Source organism: Chamaea fasciata, unplaced genomic scaffold (assembly GCF_029207755.1).
Source record: "Chamaea fasciata isolate MVZ Bird 193981 ecotype frontalis unplaced genomic scaffold, bChaFas1.0.hap1 SCAF_1, whole genome shotgun sequence".
Lineage (NCBI taxonomy): Eukaryota > Metazoa > Chordata > Aves > Passeriformes > Sylviidae > Chamaea > Chamaea fasciata.
Genome location: NW_027094086.1, coordinates 132,094,104 through 132,106,046, shown reverse-complemented (window position 1 = coordinate 132,106,046; position 11,943 = coordinate 132,094,104). Strand labels below are relative to the sequence as shown.

General features: G+C 35.9%; 1 protein-coding gene across 4 annotated transcripts in view; it reads right to left on the bottom strand.

Moving 5' to 3' along the window:
- Window positions 1-1,876: 1,876 nt before the first annotated feature.
- ABCB1 (ATP binding cassette subfamily B member 1) overlaps window positions 1,877-11,943 on the bottom strand; it is a 49,665-nt gene continuing 39,598 nt past the window's right edge. For all 4 annotated transcript variants that reach the window (XM_066198138.1, XM_066198122.1, XM_066198129.1 and 1 more), the window contains 7 exons: window positions 11,070-11,170; window positions 9,962-10,102; window positions 8,184-8,340; window positions 7,673-7,870; window positions 5,641-5,847; window positions 4,565-4,711; window positions 1,877-3,193 (listed from right to left, as the gene is read on the bottom strand). In XM_066198138.1, coding sequence (XP_066054235.1) covers window positions 2,999-3,193; window positions 4,565-4,711; window positions 5,641-5,847; window positions 7,673-7,870; window positions 8,184-8,340; window positions 9,962-10,102; window positions 11,070-11,170 — 1,146 coding nt within the window. In that variant the 3' untranslated portion in view covers window positions 1,877-2,998. The remainder of the gene's footprint in view (window positions 3,194-4,564; window positions 4,712-5,640; window positions 5,848-7,672; window positions 7,871-8,183; window positions 8,341-9,961; window positions 10,103-11,069; window positions 11,171-11,943) is intronic.

Here is an 11,943-nt window from a genome sequence, read left to right as displayed (position 1 = left end):
GAAGAGACTAGTGGAGATCCAGAACTGATGTATAGTCTTCCTTTGGACATAGTACATGGTCTATGGTATTGGTGAGAAATACTTCAGAAACTCTTGAGGCTAGGGAGAATGATGGAGTTTACTCATGTGCTCATTCTATGTCAGAAATTATAGAAGAGTTTAGAAATGCGACACTTGTTGCATAAGGAACAGCCAATTATCCTTGCAGGAGTCAATATGCTGGAGAAAGCTGGGCAGCAGGACACTGGTATTTTCCAGCCATATAAGAATCTGCAGTAAGAATGACTTTCTAGACCTAAATCCTCTTTTTCTTCTGAGAACTCTATTTTGATTAGTTGTTTCAGCAGGAGGGCTATCAGACTGTTGAACTTATGCCCTTGCTTTCTCTTTCCCCACAGTCAGTGGCATTTGCTTGCAAAGTGGTTAGGATTGCCAAGGTGGTGTCAATGCTGACATCTCTCTACGGACTTGTTCTAAAGATAATGGGTCTAGAGGAACAAGAAATATGTGGGAAAACATTAAATTATCTGCCCTCAAAACAGTGAGTGCTGCTTGAAACTGTTGCAGGCTGTCAAAGACAGAGGGAAAAAGGCCAATTATTTCAGAATAACAACATATACATATCATCCTGCATTCAGGCTTCTTATGGGCAAAGACAAGAGCTGATTACTCCAACAAGGAGGACTTAGAGCTCAGACAAGTGTCTTGTGACATCAAGGGAAACCAGAAAGGTCAGAGCCTAATTGAGATGGCAGAGCTAAGGAGTAAGACCTTTCAAGCCCCATCGAAAGATGTGGTAGAATAATGGTCCTTAAAACAGAATTGTCCTCGTTCAGCCAACCCTTCTTTTGGGTAAATCATTGCAATTTAAAGGTGTATGAATAGAATATGATGAACACATTTTTGGAGGTGTCTTTGTCTGTCCTTTTGGCTTTGTGCCTATAAACTACGTGATGAGGTATTGAATGGTCGCTCAGTATTAGCAATACAGCTGTCACGGTCTTCTGAAAAAAAATTCTGAAAAGGATGTAATTGTGAGCAGCAGCATAGCTCTTCAAGCATTTATGGTGGATTTGGAATTATTATACAAACTTTTGCATAAGCCTCAACAAATACTTCTTTTAAAATGTAGAAGAAAAGAATGGGGGGAAATAGATTGTTTTGGAAAGTTTCTGCATTTGATGTCAATGTCTGAAATATATTTTAAACTATATGGCCAAAATTAAAAAAAAATATTGTTTTCAGATGTTTCTGATAAAATATTTACAGTGCTATCTTGATTTTCATGGAGACCTAAATTGGTCTGGTAAATCAAGCATCTTTGAAATGAGTTTGGGAAATAACCCAATCATTACTAATCCAATAATTGAAAATGTATCATTAACAATTAAAAATTCTAGTTTAAAAACAAAATACTAACATCCAGAATTTAGTAAAAAATAGTCAGTTTAAGTATGTTCATATGTTCTTACTTGAATCTTCAGACTATAATGTTGAAGAGCACCTATTTCATTCTTACAGTTGCCAGTCTAACTGATTTATATTATTATGCAGAGTAATATCCTTATTGACAGACAAGAGCCTTATTGTATCAACCAATGCATAAATAGGAAACGAATTTTCCAGTCAAACTGGTTTTCCATCTAAGACAGGAACAAAAGAAAATAGGTATGTGGTTCAAGAGGAATACAATGAGACTGCATCAATCAACATTCTGTAGAGTGTAATTTGTACATGGTTGAGCCTAGTTGATGAGCCTATCTGCTTACAGACTCGTTCTATGTGAATAAATATCTAGGTGTAGGTAAGACAGACCATATGCATAAACCTCAGGGAATGAGAAATTGCTATGACAGAAGCGTGGACGATTGATTAATCAAGACAGTTTTAAACTTAAAAACAAAACTTTACTCCATAAATACTCAGTAACAAAATACATTTCTACTGTTTAGTTATTAATAATTATTAATCAATATTACTCCATATTCAAAGCAGTTAGCCCTTAATAAAGCCATCCTATATTAGCAAATAATATACAATAACCCAGAGCTGATGCCAAGAATTCAGCACCGATGGTTACAGTCCTTGAGAATCTCAGTCACGGCAGTGCTCAGGATCAAGAGCTCTCAACCAAGGATGTCAACAGTGAAAAGGATGCCTTCCTTTCCCCTCCTCCAAGTCCAAAGCCAGGATTTTCACCTTGTATAAAATACTGCAGTCTTTAGAGAGCTCTTAATCCTTGACCTCTGACTCCCAGGATTTTAAGAGACTTGCAGAGAGTACTTTCCCAGGCTGCAGCAGATGCCTTGTCTTGCCCATCAGTTGTGGTCTTGGGTTTTTTCCTTAACTACTGTTTAATTTCTGTTTCATTTCAAGCAGTCTTTTTCCATCTCTTAAGGTTGCAGCTCTTCAATTTTCAGTAACTAACCCTCAGTAAGTTACTTACAGCTCTGGGACCTTTGTTTTCAGCCTGTGCCCATATTTTCAAGGCATTTGCTGACATCCCAGGCTGAAACTTCACATCATAACAACAGACATCTGGCATCAAGCTTCAGCTCTCCTGCAAGTTCTCATAACAGCCTAATAGGCCAGGACTGATTGTCTTACACAGGCACATCGAGGATAAGGCTGGAGGTTTATTTCTGACAAGAGCAAAACTGTTTTTAATGAGTATGAAAATATTTCCAAGTTGCTTACACCTAATTAGTGTGATTTTTGAAAGAGTTCAAAGCAAGCTAATATTAATTACATTTGAGTTAGCATGCTTCTACTTTCATGAGTGCAATGGGCGTCTGCTTTGGCCACATAGAAAAGAGGTTTGAATAATGAAAACTAGTAGTGAGAAACCGGTACACATTTACTTAGTATTTCTAGGGTTTTCATAACTTATGAAGAAAACCAAAAATATCAAGACTGACTGTTGATGTTGAATTACAATGACAAAAGTAGCCACAGCGACTAATCAGAGATAAGTACTGCCTTTAATTGAGATGCTGCATTACACACTTTGAACATTGACTAGGGAATAGTAGACTCCTTTTTCAGCCAGCAGCTGCTGATGGGTGCCCTGCTCTATGACCCTGCCATTCTGGACCACAGCGATCTTGTCGGCATTTTGGATGGTGGAGAGGCGGTGAGCGATCACGATGCACGTGCGACCTTCCCGGGCTTTATCCAGTGCTTCCTGGACAATCTGCACAACCAACAAACCAAAAGGTGAACTATTCTGGCAGCTCTTGGGAGATATATCTCAACTGCCATCTGTAAACTCTAATGTGACAATGAAGGGAAGGGAATATCTGTTGCTCAAGCTCCTTGACTTAGAATTAGCCCATATTGGCAGAGTGGATAATGAAGTCATAGCTAAGAGAAATAGAGGGAATCAGGCTCATTACTGAGATGCATTTTAGGAAAAAAAAGAGAAAATGGTCTTAAATTGTAGGAGATGTTCTGACTGGTTATAAAAAAGGATTCACTGCAAGGATAATTAAGCACTGGAACAGGGACAAAAACCTCTCTACTGAATTTCCTTGAGATTTCAAGTACCCTACCAGACACAGTATAATCTAAACTGGAGTTCAGTATTGGCCTTTGTGTGAAGTGGAGGTTTAATTGGGGACCTCCACAGCTTCCTTTCATGAGTGATTAATTGTATGTGGAAGTCAAGTCAATATTCTTGGGCCAACTGCTATCATACTAGTTCTCATGAATTCACATGGAGTCTCATGAATCACATTTTTTTAAAGCTATCACTGGCAGAAAGATACTAAAAACAATCTCAGTTTTCCTGTATTTATTCCATACATTTATTAATGCAGAATAAAGTAAGAGGTTGAATTTCAATACCTAACTGGCATATAATCAAGAAAACAATAAATCATGGGATCAATTAATTTCCCCCTTAAACCTTTTTCATGCCTACAATTGATCAAAACTTAGTAGAAAATTTTAACTTTCCAGATTATAATATATGATATAATATTTGCCTCATTAGTAGTAAGTATTTTTGTAGACTCTCTGTTAATTTTCTACAGCTAGATTGCACTTTTGTAGTATCAAGATACAGCTTTGGGCTTAAAAAAGAAGTAAATGTTTTAGCAATTTTCACCTGAAATTTTCATTTTAGCCATGAACATGTAGCAATGACCAGAGAGAAATGGGAGAAGGAAGAAAACCTAAGAAAGCCACATTTCACAATTTCACAGAAAAAAACCCTCAATGTTCTCTGGCAGCAACCTCAATCTTTTTGGCTTCTGTAGTTTGTGTATCCTGATTCAATTTTGATAGCACTTTCTCAGTTGAAGCCTGAAGACTTCTAGGCTATGGAATGCATTCTTCATAGCAACTTCAATCTGCCTACTGCCACACATGTAAAAAATACTTTTTTTTTCCCCCCAAGGAGGGTAAGACATTTATATTTGTCTATTATTTGCCTAAATATGTAATTTGCATAGGACACCATATTTCCGTCTTTTGGCATTAAACTGTGGAAGTAAACACAGTCATCATAATACAAAAAAAAAAAAAAATTAGATTTCAGATTCCTGGCTCATATTTAAGTTACCTTTTCACTTTCTGTGTCTAAGGCAGAAGTAGCTTCATCCAGAAGCAGAATTTGGGGCTTACGCACAAGAGCTCGGGCAATAGCGATACGTTGTTTCTGGCCGCCAGAAAGCTGGGTTCCCTTGTCTCCCACACGGGTATTGTATTTCTGGAAAAAAACAAATTAAGTTCAGCCTGTGAATGAAAATCAGCTTGGATGGATATTGAAGCATATCAACTCTGACACCAGCCTCCTATAATCTCCATATTCCACCCCAGCAGCTTTCTGAAAACAACTAACCAGAATTTCTATCTGCCACAGATCTATAGATCTTTCACTAGTAGACTTCTTTATAACATCAAGTGTTTAATAAATTCAAAGCAACAAGACACTGTAAGGTTGAAATGGTAACGTTATTCTCAATCAGACAACGCAACACCAAAGGTCAGTGAAAGTCTGTGACAATACTGGGATTTAAACTCTGAAAAATCATGCAAAGTGAGATGAGTATTCTGGGGAAATGTGATTAAATTTTTACTGAATACTTGTAATTATGTCTTCCTGGTCACTGCACAGGACAAGATTTTGTGCATGGCAGACCTTTCTTCTGACCCAAGATGCTCAGTCTTACATTATCATGTGTTTGTCTCATATATATAGGTGAAAAAATTCATCGTAATTTTAAGACCATAGGAATACTTGAAATTTAAATTCTGGCTATGTATAACTGAAAGAAAGTGAAAATTCATCAGTCTAGCAGAATCTTTTACATATGCTTCAGACAGACCGGACCTTAAAAAGAAATGTTCGGCTTTAAAAACCCCACCCCTTACTACCAGCTCTCAGTTAGTTATAATTGTGTGGTTTTTTCCCTGAGATCTTAAAAGTTCCACTCTCCACCTGACAATGGAATCTCCCAGAGTGAAAATAAGTATGGCAAACATAATTAAATAAGGAAAAATATTTTAAATATTGTTTCAGATTTATTTTCATCTCAGAGAATTATTGTACCCCAGGTAATTATAAGCAGACACAGTTTTCCCCTGCTACTTTAGTTCACACTCAGTTCTGAGAAGGAAAGAAAGGGAATAACTTACATCTGGCAGTGAATCAATGAAGGAATGAATATTGGCTTCTTTTGCTGCAGTAACAATTTCCTCAAAGGACACCTGCCGACTGTTATCTCCATAGGCAATGTTTTCAGCAATAGTGAAGTCAAATAGGATTGGTTCTTGAGAGACAATACCAATCTGAGCTCTCAACCACTGGATATTCAGTGCCTTTGCATTTTTGCCATCAAAAAGCTGAGAAAGCAAACATTTTAAATTTTAGTCACATGGCTATATTTGAATTTGAGACTTACTGTAAATTCGTACATAGAAGTTGTGCAATTGCAGCTCTTTCCTTAGCACTTTCTTACCAATTACAAGCCCACATAATCCCTTCCCCTCCTTCTTGTCTATGTTCCAAAATTTTCTAATTCATAGAAGTGAATGCTGTCTCATTCCTTTTATTCAATATTTAATTAGGATTTTGAAGACAGTGGAAGATAGGATATCCTAAGGCAACTTCAAAGGCCTTTGGGTAAAGTTCTTTCAATTGTTTCTTCAGCAGGAAAGTTTTCCTCTATTTTGCATCTATAAAGAAGAAATTTACTTCTGTGTTCCTTAAGATGTCATTTGCAGCTAGTTTTCTTTATTGGCAACTCTCTCATACTTCTGCTAAATTTGCCTGTTGAATTGCTGTCATTTTCTATTAGATAAATGAAAACAGATTTTTTTTTCTTTTTTTAATCAGCTTCATAATTGCACAAGTCACCTTAACTGGGACAAATACCAGGACATTAAAAGGGCTGTTAAATCTCCACTAGAGTGACCCAGCGCAGCGCTCAGGCTCTGTGTTGGGTTACATGATCAGCTGGGTAGTTGAAGAATTGCCCCCTTCACAGCATGGCTATTATTCTACTAACTCCACAATTGGTGCCAAAACAGTCAATTCTACATTATTCTACTAACTCCACAGTTGGTGCTAGAACAGTCAATTTTCAGCCAGTGTAACTTTTTCTTCAAAGGAAAACGTGTCAAAATGAACATGATTCAAAATCCAATTAAAATGAAGGAACTTTTGTGAACAGCTCTTCTGACAGTTTCTGCTTTAAGCTAAACTTCTTTCACTCAGTTCACAGTGCAACTCAGCTTGAGAATTAGTCCAACACTTGTGGTTTCTATGGCACAGGTCTGTGTTTTACCCTTCAGTAAACTGTTGGTTATTTATGGACACGTAAGGTCAGAAACACTTGTAAGGAAGTTGCACTTAGTTAAACACACTTTTGGGGCACCTATGCTGCTTCTTTCTACACATCATTTTGCTACACTGAGCCTTTTTCGGCACTTTTAACCTCAAAAAAAATAGTTTCCATTGCATCTAGGCTTTATTTAAGTATTGTTTTATGTTTTTGTCTCTCTGTAGAGACAGGTTCTAAAATCCTCTTCTCACCTCATAAAGGCCAAAATGTGTGTTCTGTTTCTGACAAAACCTCTGAGCACATTTACATCAAAGAACAACAGCAATTAACAGTACCATTATGTGGAAAAAATTGTGAAGGTGCTGAATGAGCAGTAGAGGAAACCCTACATATATTTTAAACCAAAATTACTGGAAGTATTTACAATCTATCACTTGATAAGCAGGCATACTCATGAAGATGTTTCTGAAAATTAAAAATTATGAAAAGAATTACTTTTGTCAATGTTCACTATTTTTTGAGAGAGAACATGGTGAATTTTATTGCTAGATCATACAGAAGTAGATACATATATATATTAGTTTTTAAACTGTTCTTACTATAAAAACCTCAGGAAATTTGCCCTGAATTTAAAACCATTGTGAGTCTGTGGATCAGGCATATTTTTACAGCACAGATCTTCATTGATTCATTGTAACGTGGGAAACTGGGATTTACATACATCTCATTTACTTCAGGAGACCAAATGAGTCACTGTTGATCTTTACATTAAAAGTACTTAAGAAAATAAACCTACAAATATCTATTATACTTATCACATCACAGAAAACCAATTAAGAACACCATCATTTAGCACTTTGACAGGTTCTTGCAAAAATACTTACCATTTCCCCATCAAGTGGGTCATAAAATCTCTCCAGCAGCTGAACAACGGTGCTCTTTCCACAGCCACTGCTGCCAACAAGAGCTAGAGTTTGTCCCTTTTCTACATTTAGATTCAAACCTTGGAGAATTTTGACCTCTGGTCGGTTTGGGTAGTTAAATGCCACATCTTTGATTGTTATGTTTCCCTCAAATGTTTCCTGTAATTAAAATATTATCACTGATACATTTTTAAGACAATTTCACAAATGATTAAAATAGAATTGAAGAAGTATCCCCACCCCCCCACTCCCCAAAATCAATAGAGATTTTCAAAAGAAATACCCTTTTGGCTCTATGTGCAAAAGCGGGACTCACAATAGAGAACTTGGTGCATGTTGTGTTCAGATAGTGTCAAGGATGCATTGTGATAAGGATGTAATCAGGAGAGTAAGAATCAGTTTGAAGGGAGGGAGCAGAGGGCTATCCATATTACCAATAAATGCTATCACCCATCACACACGGCTTACTTACAGGCTTGTCTCCTTCTTCACTGTAACTGTCTATTGAGGGCACTCTTTCAAACAGCAGAAACAAGTGGGCTGCTGATATCTTGGCTTTAGCGTAGTCTGGAGCAAAAGAACTGGTTTGTCCTAGTGCCATTGCACCAAATACAACAGCTGAAAACACTCTGTCAAAGAGATCAGGAAAAAAATATCAACAGACAGTGAAGAAAAGAACAGTGGAAATGTGGCTGCTGTCAACTTTTACTCAGAGGAAAAAAGAGGACTAAATTTAGGAAGAATAAATAGTAATGAAATATTATTGCTTTTATTATTCATTTAGCTCCAGAAATTTCTTTTAACCCTCTTTTAATGATATGAGATAAATACTCCTGCATTCCAAATTCAGTGTCTCCATTACTTATTAGAAGTAATTTCTTTAGTTATTAATTCTGGTTAGTATATTAAATCTCAGCTGGGGTTAGGAGGAAAGGGGTCAATGGATGGCAACATTGTTACTCTAATGCTGTTCTATCATCACTGTGGTTTCCTCTCTATAGTTCAACGACCTTTGGGAATTACTGATCACTTTTTAAGGCATCAGTGAAAATAAGAAATCAAGCCTATAACAAGGTGACAATGAAGACTTAATTTTCTACCACGTCTCTGCTGGAAAAAAATTGCAGGGTTTATGATAGAGTCTTACACGTGGCCAGAGTGTAATAAACCCTGTGAAGATGTATCAAGTCTGAGGGTTGATCTGCAACTTCCCAGAGTAGCTTATTAATATTGCGAGATGGGTATGTTTTGCAAAGCAAAGGTTTTAATAAAATAGAAAATAACAAATGGTACAGAAACAAAATAATAAAAGAATAAAAGCCATGTGCAGGTGCCACACCCCAAGAAACACTTGAGCACTTCTGTGCTCTTTCTTTAATACTTAATGTTTCAGGAGGGCTAATTTGGCTTGCTGCCAATAGAAGCAGCTCTACATTTAAAGAAACATTTCCAAAGCCCAACCAGTGCCCCTGTGCTGGCATTGGGCCAATTGCAATAAGGGAAGAACAGAAGGTTCTGGTGCTTCTTCTTTAAAAGTCAGGGGTGTAACTAAAACAACTTTTTCTTATTTGGAAAAATTTGTTTGGGTGTGGAAATACACTGCTACAGGTTTACAGTACCGATAAAGGTTGAAAACTATGCTTTTATTAGTTTTTGATGACTCTTATGTCATTTTACGGAATTTTATGTAATTTATAAGCTACATTAGAATAGTTTAAGAACCTGTTGTCTTCAGCTATTACTTACTGCCGCACACCATAGTAACAAAAGCATCACCAAGAAAAGCTATTTGACATATGACACCTCTTAACCTGTTTTAAGGCAAAGTAAAATAGACTCATTTTTATTAATTTTGTCTTTTTTCTTCAGAGCTACATAAAGTGATCTGGTTTATTCTGCATTTGAACAGCCCAGAAAGGCTCACGCAATTTTTGAAAGGGAGCTCAAACCCTCCCTTTCAAATCTAACCTCAAATTCATTCAGCTGGCTAGAGATGTTCATATAGTAGATGGGATGCAGACACTTTCTAACATCTTCTGGTCAAAATCAGCTGTGCTAACTATCTTTAATTAGGTTGGCAACAAAATTCAGTATGGTTGACCTTCTTGGGTATTCAGGTCACTGATATCCACACTGGTGGGATCTCAGTCTATTGTACTTGTTCCCATAGCCTTCTATTTAGCTATTGCTCTTAAATTATAAATAATTTTTCTGGACACACAGAAAAAGGATTGCAAAAGAGATACTTACAAAAATACATCTTTATACTGCATGTGCCCATTTACCACTAGATAGGCACCAAACCGGAAACAGCCGGCATAGGTAAAGAACATCATTGCTTGTGAAAGGGCAAAACAAAAGCCAAATATATGTGCCTTCTTCACAGAATTTCTGCATAGAAAAAAAATGCATATTTTCATCAAAGTGTGCAGTCATACTGAAGTCCTAGTACACAAAAAACAATTTACTTCAATTGATACTGTTATGAATGGAAAGTTTACATACACTGAAACATTGACTAAAAACGTATCTCTCTCGTTGGGCAGTAAGTTCCTATTTATACTAGAAAAACAGAAAGATGAAAGTCTTGGAGCAATCCCATCAGTGTCAACCCTGAGAATGGTTAGGAACTGTTCTGCAAACTGCGAGATATGAACTCAAAACCCAGCAGCCTGAGAAAAAAAACAAGTAATATATTTTATGTCCTGCACTGTGCTCTAACCACTCACTTATTATGGCAGATGTGTCAGTGGCACCCCTGCTTCTTTCCCATTATATCTGTGTACATATACTTTAATTTCCTTTACTTTTTTCATAGATGTCTGAAAATTAAACATTCCATTCTGGAACAAGTAAAACTTTAATTGTTAGAATCTATTTAGTTGTTTACTTTAAGACTTTTAAATTTTAATTTAGCCCAGACAGACTTATGTTACTTTCTCTTCAGCCCCAAACCTGTTAAGCAATTTTCAAATGTTTTCCATCTTACTAACACTATAAAAAATGGCTTAATGTAATATTCAATTCACATTAAAAAAGTTTTAAATAAATACCCAAAACAAATCAGGTGGAAGTTTAGATTAGACTACTCCAAAAACTCACTTAAAACCAACATTTTTCCAAACCAAGTGACATGGAAGATATCAATATTATAACAGAAAATTAATAAATCAAATTTTAAAAAGTGTTGGCTGGTGACTGGTTGCATTTGTCAATAAAAATATGCAACATTTTGGCATGAATTCTGAGATAATTAAATTATACATTAAATCGTACACTATACAAAAAAATTATTTTTGTCGAAGTAAATATTTGCAATTTGTTACAGATTTTCTTAGCTTAGCTATTTTTATTATACCTGTATGGTACAATCAGATGTTCTCCATACATCGACTCAAATTTTTTTTCTCGTGTCAAGCTGACAACAGTTCTAATATTTTCTATTGCCTCTGTGGCAATCTGCAATAGAGAAAGAAATGTTTTAAACAAAAGTTAAGTATGTTGCAATTCCTCTTTCTTAATTAATAAAAGATTCTTTTGGAATATAATTTTATATTATATACTGGTTATTAAAAGCGTAGGCTGTTGATATAAAAATAAGCCTTTCATATTTTTCTTTTTAGGACAATGAGATTTTTTTACAATGCTCAGAATTTTCTGATAAGATGTCTTTAAATGTTCTACAAATAAATGATGAAAAAACATTAGAAAGCAATAAAAAAATATAGAGAAGATACTCAACATGAAAAATGGCATATTAGCATTTAACTTCCAGTCCACTGAGTTTGTGCTATAATCAAAATGTCGAGGTTACTTAGGTGCCTTAGAGTCTAACTGAGATCTCAGCAGTAGATATTTGCTCTGATACCTTCTTTTAGCTTGCAAATTCTTTAGACTTGAGTCATTTATCTACATAAATGTGCCAGGGGACATTCAGATTAGATATTTTAAAAAATCTAATTCTTTAGAAATTTTTTAAAAATTTCACTGTTAGGGTGGTCAGGCATTCAAATGGATTGCCCAGGGAGGTGGTGGAGTCACAGTCTCTGCAAGTGTTCAAGAGATTGATGTGGCACTTGGGGATATGGTTTAGGAGTCATTACGGTGGTGCTGGCTTGATGGTTGGACTTGATGACCTTGAAGGTCTCTTCCAACCTTGATAATTCTGTGAAAAGACTCTCAAGACTTTAATATATTTTGCTAAAATACACATTTAATATAATTTTAGTTTA